Raw genomic sequence first — 21,646 nt, 5'->3', positions numbered from 1 at the left:
CTAAACTAAGATCACACAATGCCATCTTCACAGTTTCCATTCTTCTTCTCTTTTCTTTTTATTTTCAGATTATGGCACTTCAGTTCTCGCCCTCTAGCCCTCCTGAACCTCAGAGCAGAGACGACTTTTTAAAATGTGAGTTTGTGCTTTGACTTAGAATGGATCATACACAATAAAAATCATTGAAGTTTTAATAGAGCAGGACAGACTTAGGATATGAAAGTCTGAGTGTTGTTGACTGAGGGGCTGAGAGTGATGGGGGTCCTGTGACTGGTGCATTATGGGATAGAGAGACTCAGGCAATGGAATTTTACAAAGCTGTCTGTTGAACCCGAGTCTTGATGTGTCAGGAATGTTAAAAAAACAAAAAAATAAAACTAAAATAAAATCCACGTCATGGGGTGCACTTACTTTTTTACACGACTGTATATACAGACACAGATCAAAGTGTTGCTTTAAAAATGAAGCACAATAGTATGTGAAATAAAGTTAAAGCTGACAAAAGTCCTCCGCAATCCTCCATTCTTTACTCCACAGAGCAGACACTTTTGCTTTGAGTTCTCGACTTCACAAATTTTAAACATTAAATAAATAAAATGGCAGAGAAAATTATTGGGGGTCCTCAGAAAGTTCAAAGACCCTCACTAGAGGCTGTCATGACATCTCCCAGTGACTGATTCCTCTAATGCGTGTCACCAGGGTCTTCAGTCACTCAGTCAAGTCCTCACTCTGCTGTGTTGTGTTATTGTGTGCCTCACACTGAACAAGGACAAGAGAAGAGGAGGAGATGAAGAAGGTCACAGCCAAGGGTGGTCAAGGTGAAGGACTACAAGACCACCTCCAAAGAGCTTCATGTCCCAGTGAGCACAGCTGCTAATATTCTTCAAGGTGTTTGAGGGCTCTGCAGGACCTGTAGCCCACCTCCCCTGATTAGACCACCAGAGTTAAGCTGACCTCCAATTGAACAGAAGGAAAGTTTAAATGGAGGAGAAAAAACAAGAAACATCAAGAGAGACTCGGGCAGACCTCGAGATCAAAGGACAACCAGCGTCAAGTCACACCATCTATTACTGTGTCTAATGGACAGTGGGCTCCATGGTAGAAGACCCCACTTCTGAAGGACACAAACAGACTGGAGTTTTCTAAACTGCGTTAATCAGCCACAGTGCTTAGAGATCTTCCTTTGGAATGAAGAAACAAAATGAGGCTTTACAGTAAGTCACAGCAGCTCTGTGTCCACCGAAAACAAAACGACGTGTTCAAAGAAAAAACACAAACATGGAGGAGGCATCAATAATGTTAGGGGGCTGCTGTGCTGAATCTGTGCAGGGCACAATAAATGAGAAGATCAAGACATTCTCGGAGCAAACGTCACAAAGCTCTGTCAGAAGTGCCAGATCATGGATCCTCCAGAACACACAAGTAAGACCAACCAAATATGGTGGAAATCACATTGGAATGTTCCGGAAGTGGTCTACTATGAGCCATAAAATGAATCCAAGTCAACATCCATGGAAAGAGCTGGAAGTTACAGTTGGGAGAAGAAGACATGAAAACAGATGAACTTCATCTTCTCTCTCTGCCCCCAGTAAGGATAATTCTCTCTGCCTCAGCGTATTGCTGTGTGGACACCTGGCTTACTGCATCAGATCCTGACTCCTCATTAGAACTGCTTGGAATTCTGCTTTACAGAGCAGTAGAGATGCTGATCTCACGACAAGTCAAAGGTGCTGGAGTCTGCTGCTACATTACTATGTTTGTGTGGACTCCCACCTCCTCAGACTGTCTCTGTATCAGCACAGGTGCCCCTCAAGGCTGTGGATGCCCCCCCTACTTTACTCTTTGTACCCCATGACTGCAGGTCCACTGATCCTTCAGTTAAATCATTAAGTTCACTGATGACACCACCATTATTGGTCTAATTACTAACGGCCCATGAAACACCTTCTAGAAAAGAGGAGTCTCGTCTTGTGTCTTGGTGACCTTCAACACCCTGCTGCTCAAGACCCCAGAGGACAGTGGAAATGGCCATTGACTTTCACAAACAGCAGTCACAACCTCTGACACTAGAAATTAATGATTCAGCAGTCGATATGGTGGACTCCTTCAAAGTTCTGGAGCACAACAATCACAAACCACCTCTAAGCTGGGACATGAACACCACCACATCACTAAGAAGGCACAGCGGTGATTTGGACTTATTAGACCAGATAAAGAAATTAAATATTTCACAGCCAATCCTCGTTCGTTTCACAAAGCCGTAATAGAAAGTGTAATCACATTCTCCATTGGTGTACTGGTTTGGCTCACCAACGGCACACTCCATAAATAAATGAGAGCGGTGTGGTGAGGTCTGCTGTGCTCCTCATCTGTGCCGACCTGTAGACATCTCGTGTCACTAACTGTGTCATAAGGACCACCACGGACTCGTCTCAGCAGCTCCTCACTTTTCACACAAACTCCCAAACGCTTCAGTCAATTCAAAACTCAACTAAACAGACACCTCCAGAGTTTCTTAGCCAGAGCGACACATGTGTGTATTCATGTGTTCTGTCAGAGGACTGTGTGTGTGTGTTGTACAGTGTGAGGACATGTGTGTGTGACATGGGAATACACACTACACTCACACTCTCACCAGCACCAGCACTATCGGCACATCTCCTTTATAATTGGATTTATTCTACAACTTGGTGAGAAGTTTGTCTTTTTCACTTCAGCCTATTTCTGTTATTTGTCTGTGATGTTGTGTCTCCATTATAAGGAGCTCCAAATCTACCAAGTCAGATTCCTGCACATGAAGTACTGGAGAATAACAGGGATTCGGATTTATTGAATTGTCAGAGTTTTATTTTAAATCCCCACAGATTCTGTCCTATCAGATGAGCTCTTTACTATTAGTGTCTCATCAGCACAGCTCCTGATTGGCTCTTGTTAATTGTCTGTGTTGTGCTCCGCCCCCAGTCCCGTTACACACTCCCAGATTTCCTCACTCGTTTTCTTTTCTCTCCTTTCAGACTTCTGTCCCCTCACACTGGACATCAACCACGGCACACAGACGCCTCCGTCTGTCTGAAGGGAACAAGAAAGGTGACCATGGGAGTGGACAAAAGCTGAATATCCTGATCATCCTGACAGATTTGACTACTGGGAACAAGTTCTGTGCAGAGAGGCTCTGATTGGGACTCGTGTTACTGGGAGGTGGAGTGCAGTGGAGAGTTCATGGATATTGGATTTGCATTAAAGGACTGGACAGGAAAGGAATGCTGAGTGGCCTTGAATACAGCAACAGTTCCTGGAGTTTGCGGTGTTTTTAATTATAAGTACTCTGTGTGTCAGAATGAGACGCAGACTGTAATCAGCGCCCCCTACCGCCCCAGAAATAGGTGTGTATCAGGACTTGCGTTCCGGCTCTCTGTCATTTTATAGCGTCTCACACACAATGATCCTCCTGAACAGGTTCAACACCTCCTTTACTGAGCTCCCCTATCCAGGGTTTTATGTTGGTCCTGACTCCAGTGTAACAATCTGTCATCTGACACCATGTGACCACTGACCAGTACCCTTCACCGGTCACTTGATGTCTCCACAAGCTCAGGTCCTCTTTGTAATTTGGGGTGAAATTAAATTTACAGAATGGGTGGGTTTGGGGGGGGCAGCACCTCTGTGATTGAATTTGTGGATGAGAATGCGGGGCGAATGCAGCTGTCAGGGTCTCCATTATTATTGGGTTTGAGTAGCCAATCAGGTGTGTGTGTCATAATGAGGGGCGGTGACACCTCAGACCTACAAATACCAGTCTGACCAGTAGGGGTCACTGTTGATTCACAGCCACATGACCTTCAAGCTAAAACCCCTAACAACTACTGAGGCCCCCAACTGTCACTGAATGTCACCTGTTAAGTAGGACAGGCAGGCATGTGGTCCTTCTGGATCAGCACAACTGAAAGGCGCTATACAGACTCAGTATGGAGAGCTCCTTGAATAGTGACTATATGTAGGAGCAGAGAGTGACAGATGGGACTGGAGTGTTGTCCACTCACCAGACACTTGTGACCCTCCATTGGTCACTCAAAGGGTCCTTCACTTCAGAATGAATTCACTGTGAATGTCTGAAGACGAGGACTCACCGGTCAGTTCAGATGTCGGCCATACTGACAGAGTTTGGTGTTTTAGTTGATGTCACATTAAACTTTTAACTGCACCTCCTCCTTGTCCCCAGATTTGTCACTCTTGTTACCCTGAAAGCTCCAACATCTTCAAAAATGAATTCTTGGTCAGTTGGCACACACTTGACATGGGAGCACATGTGTGGCTTTACAGTGGACTGGCACCCCGTCCAGGGTTGGCCCACCTTGTCCACAAACCTGAAATGGAAAAGCGGATAAGAAAGACAACGAATGGACAGAAGGGGTCACTGATTGGTCAGTCGCCACACTACTGCCTCTTGTGGCCACTCTAAATATTACACAGCAATTTATACAAAAAGGAAATCTAAAAGATAAAAGCAGAAAGCATTCAGTGAAATCCTGAGCAGTGAAACATGAAAGGAGAGAATGAGAAACAATCAGAGAGTCAGACGAATGGAGACTTTAACAGGAGGACTGAGGGGTGGGACTGAAGTGCAGTGGCGCCCTCTAGTGGACACCCGCCATATTACACACATGGGAAAGGGGGGAGAAAAGAATACAGTGCAGTGTAAAAGAAATAAGAATAAAGTAAAAACACAGTAAAAACACCTGAAATAAAGAACTTTAAATATTATATCTAACACTAATTAATATTTAAATGAATTAAGAACAAAATAAGGGTGACACAATCACACAGTCACATGACCTTCAGAGCTGACAGCTGAGCTGATTCTTCTGTAGCCAAACTGCCCCCCCCCCCCCCCACCCCCTTGTGGCCACTCTCAATATTAGAAGATATTAAAGATTTGGGTTTGATCAAATGGATATTTAGTGCAGATTTCTGAATATTGTCATTACCTTTAAGGAGAGTGCAGCTTTGTTAGGTTATGGAAGATTCTCTATGGGAAAAGAACATTTATTTGAATTAATCTTTCTAATAATCGTTATGTATTAACAAAATACAAATACAATAATTCTTTACATTTTGTATAATAAACTCCCAGTGGTGTTTGGTGAATAAAACGATAAGGATGACTGACATTTGTCAAACCTGCTCATCTGTGACCTTCTGACTTGTCACCACCTCTGGTCACATCTCCTGTGTTGTCTGATCTGAAGATATAACACTCCGTATTGATGATCCATTTCTTAATAGCCCTCGGAAAAGTCAGAATATGACAATGGGGTGAGTAACAAATAAGATGTTGATTTGGATTGAATATTTGATTTGTAAGTCTAGCAGTGAAATCGATCATTTAGACCTGAGTAGTGCTCTCCATTCCAAATCTGAGTGTCCTGCGCTCTGTCCTGTGTCCCATGTGCCCCTGTGTGAGTGTGATTTTCTTGTTCCAGAGATATTTTTGTTTTTCTATACAGTATTTAAATTTACTCACTTAGGAGATGCTGTCATCTAAAACACTTTAATAGTAATAAAATAAAAAGTATACTGAAAACTCCAAAGCTTGCTTTCTTTCTTTCTTTCTGTCTTTATTTCTTTCTTACTTTCTTTCTTTCTTTCTTTTTTTCTTATCTTTTCACTTTTTTCTTTCTTTCTTTCTTTCTTTCTTTCTTTCTTTCTTTCTTTCTTTCTTTCTTTCTTTCTTTCTTTCTTGACAGTGCCCAGAGCCTTGCATGAGTGTTGGTGTTGTAGCGTCTGTGGTGATGCCAGTGACGTCATGGCGCCAGTGTCCCTCAGGGTCACGTGATGTTTGAAATGATCCTCTGTCGTGGTGTGTAAAGTCTGTAAATTGTGTTCTATATTTTCATGATATTTTGCTGAAGACCAAACAGATGACCTTAAACACAGGGCACTGGTATGGACGGGTAACATCAAAGTCAGTATGTTCTCCTGAATTGTACCCATCACAGTGCTATCTGTTTTGCGCTGAGCAGGAATTCAGGAGACCCTCCAGCTGTATTGATGATCTGATCGCCTGTGGAGTGAAAGGCACCAGGACTACATTGGTGTACAGCTTGGGAGATGAAGACATGCTGTGGTCCAAGCTGTAGCTGATTACAACCTGTGAACAGAAGGAGATGCTATGGGACTGGGAAATTACAGCCTGAGACAGGAGATTGTTAGAACATTAGAAACTTTGATTCGTAATCTTTTCCTAAAGACTATATATATATATCTAGACTTTGCTCTCCACGTTGTGTTTGATGCTTTTCTCTACTGGCATTATTGCTCTTTAATAAACACCACGCTGCTTTTAATTTTCTATACTTTGTCTCCATAACCAGAGTGATTGAGGTAATAAAGTAATTTGTGAAGAGCACCTGGCGCAGTGTGAAGTGCCATATGATCCAAACTGCCAGGTTTATCGAGCTGAGGATGAAGAGCTCAGTCCAGTAATGACGAGTACGTTAAAGTCAAACATTCACTGGTGATAAATGGCTGATAGCCGGGGATGTTGAGCCTTTGTATGTCTGAATATATTCGTGGAGACCAAAGGTGATATTTAGGTGTGAGATATATTGGAGACATCGCCCGTTGTTCGTGCCTATGATAAGTACATCTCTCAGAGTGCTGGGGAGAGTGGACTGTGCTTGTGTTATTCAGGACGCCACTCGTGTGTGATAAAGTGCTGCGTATAACGTGCTGTGTGTACGTCTTTCATACGGTACTTGTGTGCTGAGGGTCTGTGTGTCTGCGTATGTCTCTGTCTGTGTGTGTTCATCTTAAAGTGCGACAGGAGACCAACCAGGTAACAAACTTGACGAGCACACTGACCCTTAAAGAAAAGAGGTAAAGGGTAAGGAGAGGGAAATCCCACAATAATACAGCCTCGAAGTGACACTTCAAACATCTGCACTTTGAAAGCTCAACAAGACATCGACACATCAGTATTGAGCAGCCCACCACTACTTGTGACCCCCTGGAATTGGGATACATTCAATAAAAAGTGAAAGACTCTGAGGTCTGTGAACATCAATGGAAGAAATAACTTTCACCGCAGACAATGTGGACATCTAGCGTCTTTGTGAAATTAAAACTTGGTATAAACTTAAGACACGGAGTGTTCGGAACTTTGAAAAATCCTCGTTACACGTGTTTATTTATGCCATCCATTCAGGGCTGCACCCCATCCCAGCAAGCATCGTGTGTGAGACAGGAACAAATCCTGAACAAGGCGCCAGCTCATCGCAGAGTGAACACGAACAACACGTTTACACCAGGGAGCAATTTAGCAGAACAAAACCCCACATCCTACATGACTTTGAAATGAAACTGAAGCACGCCGATCAAACCCACCAGAAAAACTCACAAATTAAAGGCAGGGCACACCAGGGACCCCCTTGTTGCGAGACAGCAGCACAATCTCCACGCCGCCGTGCCCCCCCCATGTTTAATACACGCTTTAATTCATTTCATCATATAAATGATATCAAGTGTTCATCTTAGTATTCTAAATGTTCAGAGAGCAGGAATATCATGAAGTGAATGTGTTCTGTGTGCTGATCGCGATCTGCGCCTCCTCTCAGTGCAGAGGAACTCGAAGCTCGTAGCGATTAACAACTGGATCGGGGAACACTTCATACAAAACATGTGTAGTGCCGTGCGAGGAAAGAAAACATGCATGACAACGTCATATTTTGGGAAAATACATAAGATCCCCTCCAGTTAGGATGAAGACCATCTCTTCTGAAAAATCCAGGCCTTTCCCAAAAATCATCCCAATTGTTCACTAACGCTATGCTTTTGTTTGCACACCAGGTTTCTAGCCAGCAGTGAAGGGAATGCAATTTGCTATAAATCACATCCCCTCCATCTTGATAAGGGGCCAGATACAGTAATCCCTCCTCCATCGCTGGGGTTGCGTTCCAGAGCCACCTGCGAAATAAGAAAATCCGCGAAGTAGAAACCATATGTTTATATGGTTATTTTTATATTGTCATGCTTGGGTCACAGATTTGCGCAGAAACACAGGAGGTTGTAGAGAGACAGGAACGTTATTCAAACACTGCAAACAAACATTTGTCTCTTTTTCAAAAGTTTAAAATATGCTCCATGACAAGACAGAGATGACAGTTCTGTCTCACAATTAAAAGAATGCAAACATATCTTCCTCTTCAAAGGAGTGCGCGTCAGGAGCAGTGACTGTCAGAGAGATAGAGAAAAGCAAACAAATCAATAAGGCTGTTTGGCTTTTAAGTATGCGAAGCACCGCAGCACAAAGCTGTTGAAGGTGGCAGCTCACACCCCCTCCGTCAGGAGCAGGAAGAGAGAGAGAGAGAGAGAGAGAGAGAGAGAGAGAGAGAGAGAGATAAAAACAAACTAAAAAAATCAATACGTGCCCTTCGAGCTTTTAAGTATGCGAAGCACCGTGCAGCATGTCGCTTCACGAAGCAGCTGCACAGAAGGTAGCAACGTGAAGATAATCTTTCAGCATTTTTAGAGGAGCGTCCGTATCGTCTAGGTGTGCGAACAGCCCCCCTGCTCACACCCCCTACGTCAGGATCAGAGAAAGTCAGCGCAAGAGAGAGAGAAAAGTAAGCTGGGTAGCTTCTCAGCCATCTGCCAATAGCGTCCCTTGTATGAAATCAACTGGGGCAAACCAACTGAGGAAGCATGTACCAGAAATTAAAAGACCCATTGTCCGCAGAAATCTGCGAACCAGCAAAAAATCTGCGATATATATTTAAATATGCTTACATATAAAATCCGCGATGGAGTGAAGCGCGATTATAGCGAGGAATTACTGTACAAATAAATTCCGACATTTTCTTTTGGCTTTGATGCATAGAGAGATACTTTAATACTTATAATATTTTTTGGAGCTCCAAATTAACGAGTTCAGTATGAAGAAAAGACGCCATTAGTGGCTCAATTAACTAAGGTGGTTACTTTTCAAATTCTGAGTGTAGTGCTAGCTCGAGTTTGATCCGAATTAAAGACTCATCATAATTAATAATTATTAAAAAATAATCTTGAAGTGAAATCTTATAACCAATTTGAACTGAATAATTTTGAGAGATACTGTGGAAGGATCGCATAAGACATCTGTTCGGGAATCATCCCCACTTAGAATTGCCATCAAAATGCGATGACTAATTGCGTAAGGCAGCTCACGTCTTTACATTAATTCATCTTCTATCATTGCCATTTGACGTCCATGAACACCTCCATTGAATAAGGTGATAACAAACCCACTGTGGTAGATCAGGTTGAATTCTGCTTTGCTGCACCAAACATTCAAAGGTGTCAATCCGGAGCTCATCAGAGAGGCTGAGAGACACGGCGCAGATCAGTCACCGGCACACCGACACACACGGGACACTCCGAGGTGAGCAGTGCATGGATCAAGGTCGGCATTAAAGATCCTCTTGAGTGTTGAGGCAACAACAGAAAGCAGCGGGGATGAACACATCTGGACCTGCTGTCGAAAAAGCATTTGCTTTTAACAACAGCATCCCTCCCTCGTGAGCACATCTTCAAGGTCCGGACAGGCGATCGGGAAAAAGTTGTCTTAGTCACAGCACAGTGCAATAATAAAACATTTCCTAAAACATATAGTTGTTCAGTCTGTATCATTCCTAAGCAATCTTCCAGTTATAGAGGCGCGATCCCAGTTACTAACACATTTAATGTGTAGCTCTCCCCCCCCACACCCCCACCCAACACTCAAAGTAAGAACACATTCCACCTTATTAATTTAAATATTAAAAATTTAAACCACTAAACCCGCCATCAACAACTACAATAACAGTTGAAATTGTCACTCAAATATTTTTTTTTTTTTGTTATAGACATAAAACAAGATGCCCATTTCCATTTGATAGATCTTTACTAGTCTTCTCGCCTTGCTCGCTCTTGGTCCATGGTGGAATTTGCTGGTTAAATGGAAAAAAAAAAAAAAAGAAAAACAGACTCACTGGGTCCACAATTGGACCCGAAACCCACTCAAGCCTTATTATGAAGCGGCAACGCTACCGCTGCACCACTACTGTTTTCAACAAGGTGGATGTATATAATGCATGTTTTTTATGTATGTATGTAATGAAGACAAAAACAATGATATATAGATGTTATACTATATGACATACATTCAGTGTTGCATGAAAATGTTGCATGAGGTGAAGAATGGATATTTATGAGAGTATTATAGTGAGAGATGTGTCGTCACACGTATTACTAAAGCTCTTCTTTGCAGTATTATTCATTCTACAAGTTGGCATTTGTATGATGTATAATTTATAATTTTATTTTTTTGCCACAAAGTATTATCGGGCACAATCATTTAAACATTTATGGATCATCCACAAACATTCATTTCAATGGGAATTCTGTTGTGTTTTTGAACTCTGTTGATGCCATATGTACTTCAAACGGGAGGCTCGATGAATAATGAATCGAAGTACTAAGCAGACATGCACACTGGAATCGTCAAGCTTGCTTAGAAGCACTGAGCAGACATGCGTTACTGAGAATGCATCATGACGGAGCTCTGAAGCCTCAAGACATGCGTAGTACTGAGATTGGATCATGATAGGGCTTCGAAGCCTCGAGCAGACATAGTCACTGGTTACTGAATCTTTGTGAAGCCTCAGCACACTCAAAGGCATTGACCTCTATATTCTGAGAGTCTATCTGACACTTAACTCTCTAGTTATATTTTGTAATTCGTATTGACATTACACACTTCACTTAATATAGTTAAACTACAATTCAGGTAGTTGCTGAGAAGTAATTATTGTTCTTGTGGATTGCTGTGATTTCCTTTGTCTGATACATAGTGTCAAAGATATATTGTCATATATCAACTTTATATATATAAAAAGATTAGGTAATTCATGCAAACTTATTATGGAACGTTTAATTTTGTTCAAAACCGTATGTCATATAGTATACATCTATAAATATAATTTTTTTTGTCTTCATTAGGCGAATACAACAATGATACTCTCGTGTCAATTAAACCAATTTAACGTGCATATGTCAAACAACATATTTCCACATCCGCCGCAGTAAGAAACAGTAGTAGTAGTTCAGTTGTGCGAAGCTCGTTGATTATCCCGATTAGGTGACTCAATGGTATCGCAACTGTCTCTCGGTAAAAACACCAGCGGTTCGCGTCGTCGATCCTCCTCTTGTGAAAGGTTTTTTTTCAATTCCTCCCATTTAACAATATTTCAGCTTTGGACGGATAGCGAGCGAATTGAGCTGTCAAAGGAAGGTTGGGCCGCCGTAGTCAGGCAGGGGGTACACGTCCCTAATTATATTGTGTATGTAAAGAAATTTCACTGTAAAACGTAATAAGCTTCATATTTGTGTGTTTGGGAGACCCTGGTGTCGTACTGAATTTGTATTGTAGAAAAACAAACTACTGTCCAGCATGCCTAAATGTGTCTTTTCGTTTCTGATCGCTATACGGCACTACCAATTTAAGACAATTCGCTATAAAACAGTTTCAGCCAATCAGCGCCTTCTAAACATGCAGAATGACAGTGTGACCCTTTATTGTAGCGGCGCAGCATCTTCGTACAGTCAGTCATTGTCCTGTTAGACTATTTACTGTTAAGTGCTGCTTGAGGTAGCGTTTATAGTACAACAGGTAGCCTACGTAGTTCTTAAATTGGTACTGAAATGCACACACAAGTCCTCCTAAAATATTTATTGCAATGCCTATACATTTACAGTGTCCGTTTTAGGACGTCGTAGTTTTTACTTGTTCCCGTTATTAGGAATTATAATTTCTCAGTGTCATATATTATTCGTTACTCCTCGCGAGTCCCGAATCATTGAGATTCTGTTTATATTATGTATAAGCAAACTTTTAAAAGGAGCGTTAATTGAACTGACTATAGCAGACTTGTCATCTTCTTAAAATGACTTTATTGATTTGATATTGACAATTAATCATAAGGTCAAAAACCAAGGAGGCTGTGAGTTTCACGGACTGCGCTGTTTCTTTTTTTTGTGACATCGCGTCAGTAGAGAGTGCGTGACGTTAACAATGCATGTTGTCCTAAATGACAGCGCATACGCTTTTTTGATATTTCCTAAAGGCCAATGTGTCTCAGTTTGTTCATTAATATATTTTGACAGTGTATTTTAGTGAGAATGATTATAAACATATTACCCATGTTCATTTTCCATGTAGATATGTAATGTTTTGGTGAGAATAAATAAAAAGTAACACACATATAATAGTTATGTTGCATTGTTTATTATTAACATAATTCATAGTTTATCTGAAATGTTCTACTTATACAGTCGATTTATTCCACTTCTGAAGGGTGTACATTGTCGGTATTCTCCATTGCATTTGACCCCCAGTGTAAGGTGTGCCAGTGCAACTGAGGGGTGGCAGACGAGCTCACATAATGGGTGACAAGGCACATCCTCACCCTGATGCCGAGGCTCTTGTCATGAATATTCCCATCTTGTGCTTTTTTCTCGTTCCTGCCAGTTTACTATTATTATTGGACACGTATGTAGAGGGAATGTGTGTCTTATTTTATGTCTATGAGATGGTTTAAGAATACAGAAACGAGAAAAGCTTAGTTGTTCAATAATTCTATTTACATCAATGATTTACTCTGTTGTGCTGCAGTTTGGAAGATTACCCCACCAAGCGCAGCCTCCCCCAACGCGGCCTTTGATAAGATGCAATCAGAGGGAAAGGATGTCGCTGACAAAGTCAGGTGCTTTTTTGAAAGTTTTGGCTCCAGATGTGCTTATCCAGCTGCTCCTTCTTGTCAATACTTGAGTGATCTTTATGTTCACCTCTGGAGGAATTCGCAAAGTTTATTTACCAGTTTGTTGTCTCTTTAAACGGCAGAAATCCCGAGGCTTTCCTAAAATTTCAGAAGACACTGTTGATGGCGCTGATTCTGTTTTAAAGACAGTTGTTGATTAGTTATGTAGAGCTCGCTTTTACTCACATTGTTTTTTGGAAATCAATAATACAAATCATACTACAGATCTGTGAATCACTGATAGTAAAAACGTTTATTCAGAGTGTCTTGCGCATATACTGGTGTGATGACCACGTCGGCTTTAGTGAAGCGTTTCTTAGCCTCTCTGATATGATCGACATGGCGTAAGTAGTAGATTCTGGATTGTTATAATACGTGCTACCCTTACGCAAAATATGCTCATTAATTTGTTACAGATTCTAGATGGACACGATTCCACACCAAGGAAAAAGGTGCCCCATGTAAATCGTTCATAATGTCTCCAAAATATATTTTTTTAACTTACTGACAAGTACTACTTAACTTACAAAATCCTTATTTCGACATATGCGAGCCCATTAGGATTTGGACTCGGGTCAGCACATCTTATCGCTGTAGCACGGACAACTGCTTTTACGCTGTGAGCCAAAGCAGCTCAGCAGACTAGTGAGTGACCGAATCGACTGCTGACTGCGCAGATATCAATGACGTCATCACGCTAGCGTGACTCAAAATCACGTGACGGGTGCATTTGAAATAAGCCTCGAAGCTGAGCTTCGAGCTCCAGTTTTTCGATACCTGGACACAGTGTAGAAACCTCGCTACGAGCAACCCATCACTAGTTGTGGGACCCTCGCGGTCCGATTTCTTCAGGGCCACAAGATCAAGCAAAGGTGCGGAAGGTGAGACAAAGTCGAACGTGGGGATTGCGTACGGGTGGGAATGCCTGCAGTGAGGAAGATCGCGACATGCTGAGGTAGCTTTAGATTTGAGGACGTGCCTGAGGGCGCGTGGGTTCGCTTTTAAGTGTTTGGGAATTGAGAGCTACGTGGAGGAGGAGGGGCACAGCAAATCGCACCTTCACGAGTTTACTGTGATGATTGGGGTCGCGCAAATTTTTTTGCTACTGCTACGTTACTTTATTTTCCAGCCGGTGTCCGTGAAATGTAATGCTACATCTGACTCACTAGGTGGAGGCGCTTTAAACTCGGGATTGCTTCTGTTGTCTTCGCGCTCGTGCACTTTTCCGCGCCGCTTCTCCTTTTGATTTCGCGCCATGCTCCGAACTGTTGCTGTCCGTCGGGCACGCGCTTGTTCAGGCCGCTCGCTCCCGCTCGGCCCCGTCGTTCATTTCTGATTTTTCTCGAGCTCTGTGTGTTCTTTGTGTTTTTTTCCCTTTTTCATCTAAAGCCGTCATCGGCAAACTTTATTAAAGTGGCGTCGAGCGATGTAACTTCACCGGGCGCGTTCAGGTTTCATTGCCAGCAGTTTGTCTCATACTGAGACCTATTAGAAATAATTTAAATGATTTCATTTTTTGGTGTTTCTTATCACGAAATATGTTTGTACTGTTTCCACTGTAACAGGGAGACTTTGATTTGTTTAATGGGTTATAATAAAACATGCAAATATTACACAGACACAGCAAAAAGTCCAGTGTTCAATTAACTCCCACAGAGTTGATTTCACCACTTTTTCTGGGTTTATGTAACTCCAACACTCTCCAGAGTTAAATTAACACATTTCAAAAGTGTAAATATTTAACACTGTCAGAGTTCATTCTTTAACTCACAAAACTTTTTTTACTAATTTTAACTGTGTTAGTTTCACTCCCTAAAATGTTTATCTAGACTGAAAAAAATGTTATAAGATATTAATTTCAACAAAATAAAAATTTCCATAAATTACATTTTTTTTGCCTTTTTATCATACAATTTGATTAAAACATCATGAATGAAGGTGTAATGTACCATTTGAAACATTGTATGAACTTTGAATATCAAATGGTTTATGAATTTTAAACTCGGATATTTTTATTAGACAAAATTCCTTACTTTGTAATACAACGAATGCATGATGATGATCATCAAAACTTCTCTGTGAATAGCTTGTTTGTCACGAAGAACATCTGATCAACCGAAGCATTTCACTTATTTGAGAAAACACTGGTATGCCTTCATCAATTTGCACTGCAAACAACCAACAACAACATTTATTTATAACAAGTCCAGGTTTGTATTCTACATCATCAACTTTAACCCAACTAGTTAAGAAAACATCTTTTTACAAGACCTGGGCCTCTTTGTCAGCATCCCCATCAAGCTGCCTTTCAACAGTAACCATCCTTTGGAAATCTGGGCCTCCTGCAGAAAAGTCTGTAGAGCTTTTTATTAGGAGTGCAGATTTCTCCACAAATGTTCCTTCAGACCTCTCTTCAGATGCCAAAGAAATGTAAACCTGTGCTACTTGCAGCATCATAGAAGTGTTCCTGAAAGTAAAAGATCAAAATGAAATACATTGTCATACTCGGCTTATTAATAATGTCAGAAAATTTAGAAATGTGAATGTCATGCACACAGCTTTGCAAGTATGACATGAAAATATCATGCAATTATTATTATGTAATAATTATGTAAATATTATTTAATTATAATTATTACATAGGCCTCTCTTGGTATATGGATCCTTGAAGAAGGGAACAGTGTCACTATCCAAAATCTCAGATTGCTTGAGTGGGATGGAGCCTGAAGAGAGATTATTAAATTAGGAATCTAAATTTGTGCAAGTGGACATGCAGTTATTCGTCACAAATAAAAAAGAATATAAAAACATACCCATGATTATCAATCATGTGTGTCCCCAGTATGTCGTCTTGTGCTGTCTGTTAGGGTTCTGTTGTTTGGTACTCCTGTTAGTACTCCTTCACCACCAGACTTGGCTCTTCGCACATCTTTCTATCAACTAATAAAAAGAAAAGCATGAGAATGCAAAATATGGTGATACACAGCTTTACTAGACACAGAGTGAAACTTATTAAACTCCAGAGAAATCAAGCTTTGTTACAACCTGTTTAGAAGAAAATGCACCATCCTCAATTCTCCGGTTCTTGCTAGGGACCTCATCTACTATTACAGTTGAAGCATTTGAGTTTAAACCTGAATCGGACATCTCAGAAGCAGAAGAAAAGGAACATGTAGAGAGCTCTAAATGAATAGAATAGGAATATAAAGGAATAATTCTGTAGGATGTAAGTGCTTCAAAATACCTGACTTCTTACCATCATCACAGAAAACTGTCACCACCACAATTGCCTTGTCCAACCAGTTCACTGACTGCAGCCCCTTCCATTCTGCACAAGTCCATTCTTTTGTCGTCCACTTTGTTTCAGATTTATTCATTTTCAGAATTAACCCGTCTCTGGAGTGCTCTCCGTATTCGGTCTGAACACTCGACTTCAGTAAATGCTCTTCTTGGAGTGTACAGTGCTGGAATATGTGCTCCACTGACACACTCCGAGTGGTGCCTTCTAGGGCGGGTGGTCTGTCAACAAGAACACAAGGCAGATTTGGATTTCAGTCAGACACCCGCTGATATGAGCTGTACCCAGAAATATTGTGCATGGTATTCTTTACCATTAGTGCCCCTTGCCACTAACCAGTCACATCCAGTATTCTTTATCAATTTCTGTATTATTTCTGTGAGTATTTGATTGTGTCTCTCAGGTAGTCCATTACCCCAAGGACTGTATACAGCGGTGGTCTTTGTTTCAATGTTAAAATTCTCTGCCATCTCTCTGATTCCCCACCATTATCACTAAGTAGTTTCTGAGGAGCTCCATGTACTCTTATCTGAGAACGAATGAATGAATGAATTGTTTCACAATTTCTGATGGTCTCTTTGACTTTACAACACTTCCTCCACTGAAACGTGTCAATGAGGTGAAGACCCCGTACTCCTGTTTGACGTTCAAGTCAGTCTATGGCAAACAAAGCCCTAAATATGATGACTTTAATAGACCTGTCATTGCTGTGTCCAAACATGATGGTGCCGTGTAGATAAAGTGTTCTCATATCTACATGATGGTGTGAAGATAAAGTGTTGTCATATCTACATGGTGGCACTGAAATGTATGCAAATCCCCTTTAATGAAGGTCTGCAGTGCACTTTGATCACATCTGAATTGTTTGATTTCTAATTTTAAATTGTGAGGCAGAGGAGGAAATCAAGACAAATGTGTCTTTGAGCCAAACCTCATGGATGGCACTGTAACCCTGAAGTGTGCACATTATTTTTACTGACTTTATGAAGTTAATTCTACCGCTTTTTTTTTTCACAGGGCTTTCCCATTTCACATGGCCATATACTGAGGTGTCCAATGACCTCCAGCTCAGGGCTGTCCATGTGACAAGGGAATCTGAGAAGAGCAGGGCAGACAGTTAAAGAGACAGAAGAGTTTCCCACAGAGCATGGCCTCTGCCAAAGAAGATGGCATAGATGAAAGAACGGTGGACATTAAAGAAGAGGACTGTGAGCGGCTCACACTAGAGGATGTGTGTGTGAAACTGGAAGATCATGAAGAAAAAATTTCAGTTTTTAAAGAGAAGGAGGAGTGCAAGGAGGTGACTGCTGCCATTAAAGCTGACGATTTGAATGATTTCTCCATTGGTCTTGAACTTCTAAAGCATGAAACTGAGGATATTTTCAAGCAAGATGCCTGTGAAGAATCTCAATCCAGTTTACAGCCCTGGTCCACTAATACGGGACGACTGGCTACGCAGGAGAATTCTGCAGAGCTGAAATCAGAGTTATTGGAGTCTGAAGAGAAAATCACCGAGGGAAATGGGAGAGAAGGAGAAGAGTCACCTGGGAGTGTTGGAATAAGTGAGTAATGTGATTTAAATATAAAAGAAAAAGAGCATTTATAAATTCTAACAGTTGATGTTTCTAGAAGATTGAAATGAGAGTTGAAAACATGGTTAATTGAACTTGGATAAAGACCACCTGCTCGAGTGTATGGTAACAAACAATAGGTTACCTAATAAATGATAAATTAGACAAACTTTGGTGAATAAGGATAAATCTAAAGTGTTCAGCACATGACTTGAACATCATTAATCTTTGACTGAAGCTGTGACGTATGTTATGCCAACAGTGCATTATGTTCAATGAGAATATCAACAGTCATATTTTGTTAGACATGTATATTTCTTAAATTATGTGGCAGTTAAGGCAGAAATGTCCACACGACTCCTAAGAAGAGAGAACCCAAATTCAGACACATTATTGGGTAGGAAGGCTCTGATCAGACTCGTTAGACCTGATATTGATTATCCATTCCATTCCATTAGGATCTGCTGATATAAATAATAATACCGTTTTTTTTTTTTTTAAATAATAAATGTAATTTTACCCATACATAAACTTCACATTCCATAATAAAGTGTTACAGTATACACAAAGTACATTTACCCATAATGCACACATAATGGAACAAAAACAAGCTGAACAAAACAAAAGGCCTGTCTTAATCATACTCCACATTTCTAATCAAATAAAATGTTCGATCAGATATTTGTAGCCATCGACTACGACAAGAAGAAAACGAGACAGTCTTGGTGAACGCTTCAGGTTCTTATCTAAGAATATAAGCATCTCTGCATGTTCTGAGGACAGTCTGGTCGTCCTGTCATCCACGAGGTGTGCTGCCGTACTGAACAGACCATCGCTGTCCCCACTCGTATAAGGAGGGCACTGGTAGGACAACAACTTTTAATGGTCCTCCAGAAAGCCAGTAGCCCAGTATCTCTTGTGGTATAAGGTTCACAGAGAGAAAGATTCACCTCTGATGCTGCTGACTCAAATATTTTTATCTTTATTGACAATTTCTTCATGCGTTCTGCAGTTCTGTTGGCGTTGAGTTTCCTTGGATCTCTCGGCTGTCGTCTGTCGCTCTGAGTGCGTCTGTGTGGTCGAGACACCGGCACTAAGCAGTTTGTGTTTGATATTTGCAATCATCTGTGAAATACGTGTCTTTGTCCCATTGTTTGGAGAAAAAAATCATTATGATAATAATATTTGTTACAGAATTTGTAACTGTGTAGTGACTATTCACACTCAATGCTTATTATGCATACTTAGTATTATTTTGTTTAGGTCTAAAAACTAGGCTCGCACCATTCTACCCAACAAGCAAATAAGAGGGCTAATTAAAATTTTTAATTAATCGAAGTCCACTTGTAACGATTTATATTTATGTACCAGCTCGGTAAAACTCGGCATCCCTTTCCTCCCATCTACCTACACATTCACTGAAAGGCTAATCAAAGGGAATTTAGTCAAAATAGCTAATGGCTGGTTAATTAATTATACAATTAAATGATTCAACAAACACTCCTTGGCAGATGGAATCGTGGATCTAAATGATCTAGAAGGTGACATCTTCCAGAACTGAAAGTGGCTGGTTGTCCAGGCTTATATAATAATAATAACTCATTACATTTATATAGCGCTTTTCTCAGTACTCAATATGCACATATTTTACAAACTGTAAGTTTGTTATCTCTTGTAGGAATGCAACTAAACTGTTAGACTGACTAGGACGTGTTTGTGCATTTTGGTAATATTGGAACTTTGTCTTACATGCTTTTTATCATTCAAGACCAGATGTTAAGAACAGCAAATTTGCTGATCATCGGTCAAGTCATTTGTGAAAATTGGCTGATTTTGATTTGTGATCATTTGATCAGATCAGGCCTGTCTTTCACATATGTAAGAAAGGTGGAGAAATTGAACAGACAGCAGCAGAACATGTAAAGACCACACATGGAGTGGCCAGACCATAAATAGCACTTCAGTGTGAGGATGGAACTCCAACCAGTGTGCCACCACTATACTTGTACTGTTTCATTTATTTTAAAAGGCGGGTAGTGGTTAGGAATTTGGACATCAAACCCTGAAGTTGCAGGTTCAAATACAGCTATTGACACCATGTGACCTCGAGCAAGTCACATGATCTATCTTTGCTCCATTTAGAAGAACATGAGAAATGTAACCAGTTGTGTCTCAAATGTTGTAAGTCACCTTGGATTAAAGTGTCGGGAAAAAAATAATTAAAATATTTAAAATATTTGTGTTTATTTCAGATTTACAGAAAAATGGTAGCTTCTCTCCACCTTCAATTGGTCAGCCCTCTCTTCTTTTCATAGAGAATGGTATGAAGAAATCATCAAGAGGATCGGAGAACCTGACAGCAGCCTTTTTGCAGTGCAGTTCTCTCCCTGCTACTGGAGTAACACAGACAGAAGCCATGAAAACTGATCGACAGCAAGTGGAGAAAGAAATCCAAATTCACACTGGAAAAAAATGTGTGGAATGTGGCAAACAATTCACACACAGAGGTGATCTTAATAGGCATATGAAGATTCACACAGGAGAAAAACCTCATTGCTGTTCAGAATGTGGTAAGTCGTTCTTACAGAGAAGCTGTCTTCAGACCCACAGAGGAATCCACACAGGAGAAAAACCTCATTGTTGTCCAGAATGTGGTAAGTCGTTCTTAAGGAGAAGCTGTCTTCAGAACCACAGTAGGATACACACTGGAGAAAAACCTCATTGCTGTCCAGAATGTGGTAAGTCGTTCTTAAGGAGAAGCAATCTTCAGAATCACAGAAGAATCCACACAGGAGAAAAACCTCATTGTTGTCCAGAATGTGGTAAGTCGTTCTCAAACAGAAGCAATCTTCAGAATCACAGAAGAATCCACACAGGAGAAAAACCTCATTGTTGTTCAGAATGTGGTAAGTCGTTCTTACAGAAAAGCAATCTTCAGATTCACAGAAGAATCCACACAGGAGAAAAACCTCATCGTTGTCCAGAATGTGGTAAGTCGTTCTCATTGAGAAACAATCTTCAGAGGCACATAAGAATCCACACAGGAGAAAAACCTCATTGCTGTCCGGAATGTGGTAAGTCGTTCTTATGGAAAAATGATCTTCAGAGGCACAGAAGAATCCACACAGGAGATAAACCTTAGAAAATTGCCACATTCTGGACAACACTAACAAACGCAATTCTCAAAGGCACACAGAAATTGATACTGGAGAGAATCCATATTGCTGTTCTCAATGTGGAAAAAGGTTTACAACATTAGCTGTTTTTGAATATACACACAAACTCACATGGAAGAGAAAATGCAGTATGTATGTTTTGAATGTGGCAAATGTGCAAGCCACAAATGTCTTTATAGACAGGCCAAAATCCATATTGAAGTAAAGTCTTTTTGCTGATCTGAATGGGGAAACGATTCTTAGATTTATACTCGCTTCAGTGCTACATTGGAAGTCATACTGGAGAGAAACCTTATTGTTCTCCTGAATGTGAAAAGCAGTTCTCACAATAAAGCACCCTACAGCGTCGCATCAGACTTCACACTGGAGTGAAACCTCACCAATGCTTGGAATATTGCAAACAATTCTCATGCCTGATTTCTCTGTATAAGCATAGGAGAAATCATACTGGAGAGAAGCCTTACAGTTGTAATGAATGTGGATTGCTATTCTCATATAAAGTTGTCTTCACAAGCATAAAATTATATTCTGGTAAGAAGCAAAGCTGTTCTGATTGTGGCATGTATTTCTCAGACAGCATGACTCTTAAAGACCACATGAGAATTCACTTTGGAGGAAAAACCCCATTGCTGTCCAGAATGTGACCTCTTAGCTGTTCTGAATGTTGAAAGTGGTCCTCCTGTATCAGCCATCATCAGCAACACGTAAGATTTCATGAAGGACTCAGAAACTGTACTGCCAGGACATCAGCCATTCAGGGACTGATCATCT

The 21,646-nt window shown here is 40.8% G+C and overlaps 4 protein-coding genes across 9 annotated transcripts in view; 2 read left to right on the top strand and 2 right to left on the bottom strand.

Moving 5' to 3' along the window:
- Positions 1–21,646, bottom strand: part of LOC114641514 (gastrula zinc finger protein XlCGF7.1-like) — a 688,851-nt gene that overhangs the window by 60,120 nt on the left and 607,085 nt on the right. The gene's annotated exons all lie outside the window — the stretch shown is intronic.
- The window catches only part of LOC114641540 (tigger transposable element-derived protein 1-like), a 769,935-nt gene that overhangs the window by 298,738 nt on the left and 449,551 nt on the right, over positions 1–21,646 (top strand). The window lies entirely within an intron of this gene.
- The window catches only part of LOC114641539 (zinc finger protein 501-like), a 419,195-nt gene that overhangs the window by 130,445 nt on the left and 267,104 nt on the right, over positions 1–21,646 (top strand). The window contains exons 1-2 of one of the 5 annotated variants that reach the window (XM_051927950.1): positions 17,202–17,690; positions 19,952–21,191. The exons of 1 other annotated variant lie outside the window; for it this stretch is intronic. In XM_051927950.1, coding sequence (XP_051783910.1) covers positions 17,276–17,690; positions 19,952–20,841 — 1,305 coding nt within the window. In that variant the 5' untranslated portion in view covers positions 17,202–17,275 and the 3' untranslated portion in view covers positions 20,842–21,191. Of the gene's footprint in view, positions 1–17,188; positions 17,691–19,951; positions 21,192–21,646 lie in introns of those variants that run through there. 3 more of the 5 variants (XM_051927952.1, XM_051927948.1, XM_051927951.1) reach the window with 3 other exon arrangements.
- The window catches only part of LOC127527842 (oocyte zinc finger protein XlCOF26-like), a 192,433-nt gene that overhangs the window by 62,687 nt on the left and 108,100 nt on the right, over positions 1–21,646 (bottom strand). The gene's annotated exons all lie outside the window — the stretch shown is intronic.

Source organism: Erpetoichthys calabaricus, chromosome 5 (assembly GCF_900747795.2).
Source record: "Erpetoichthys calabaricus chromosome 5, fErpCal1.3, whole genome shotgun sequence".
NCBI classification, from domain to species: domain Eukaryota; kingdom Metazoa; phylum Chordata; class Cladistia; order Polypteriformes; family Polypteridae; genus Erpetoichthys; species Erpetoichthys calabaricus.
Note: the sequence above shows the minus strand (reverse complement) of the source record. Positions and strands in the feature narration are given on the sequence as shown.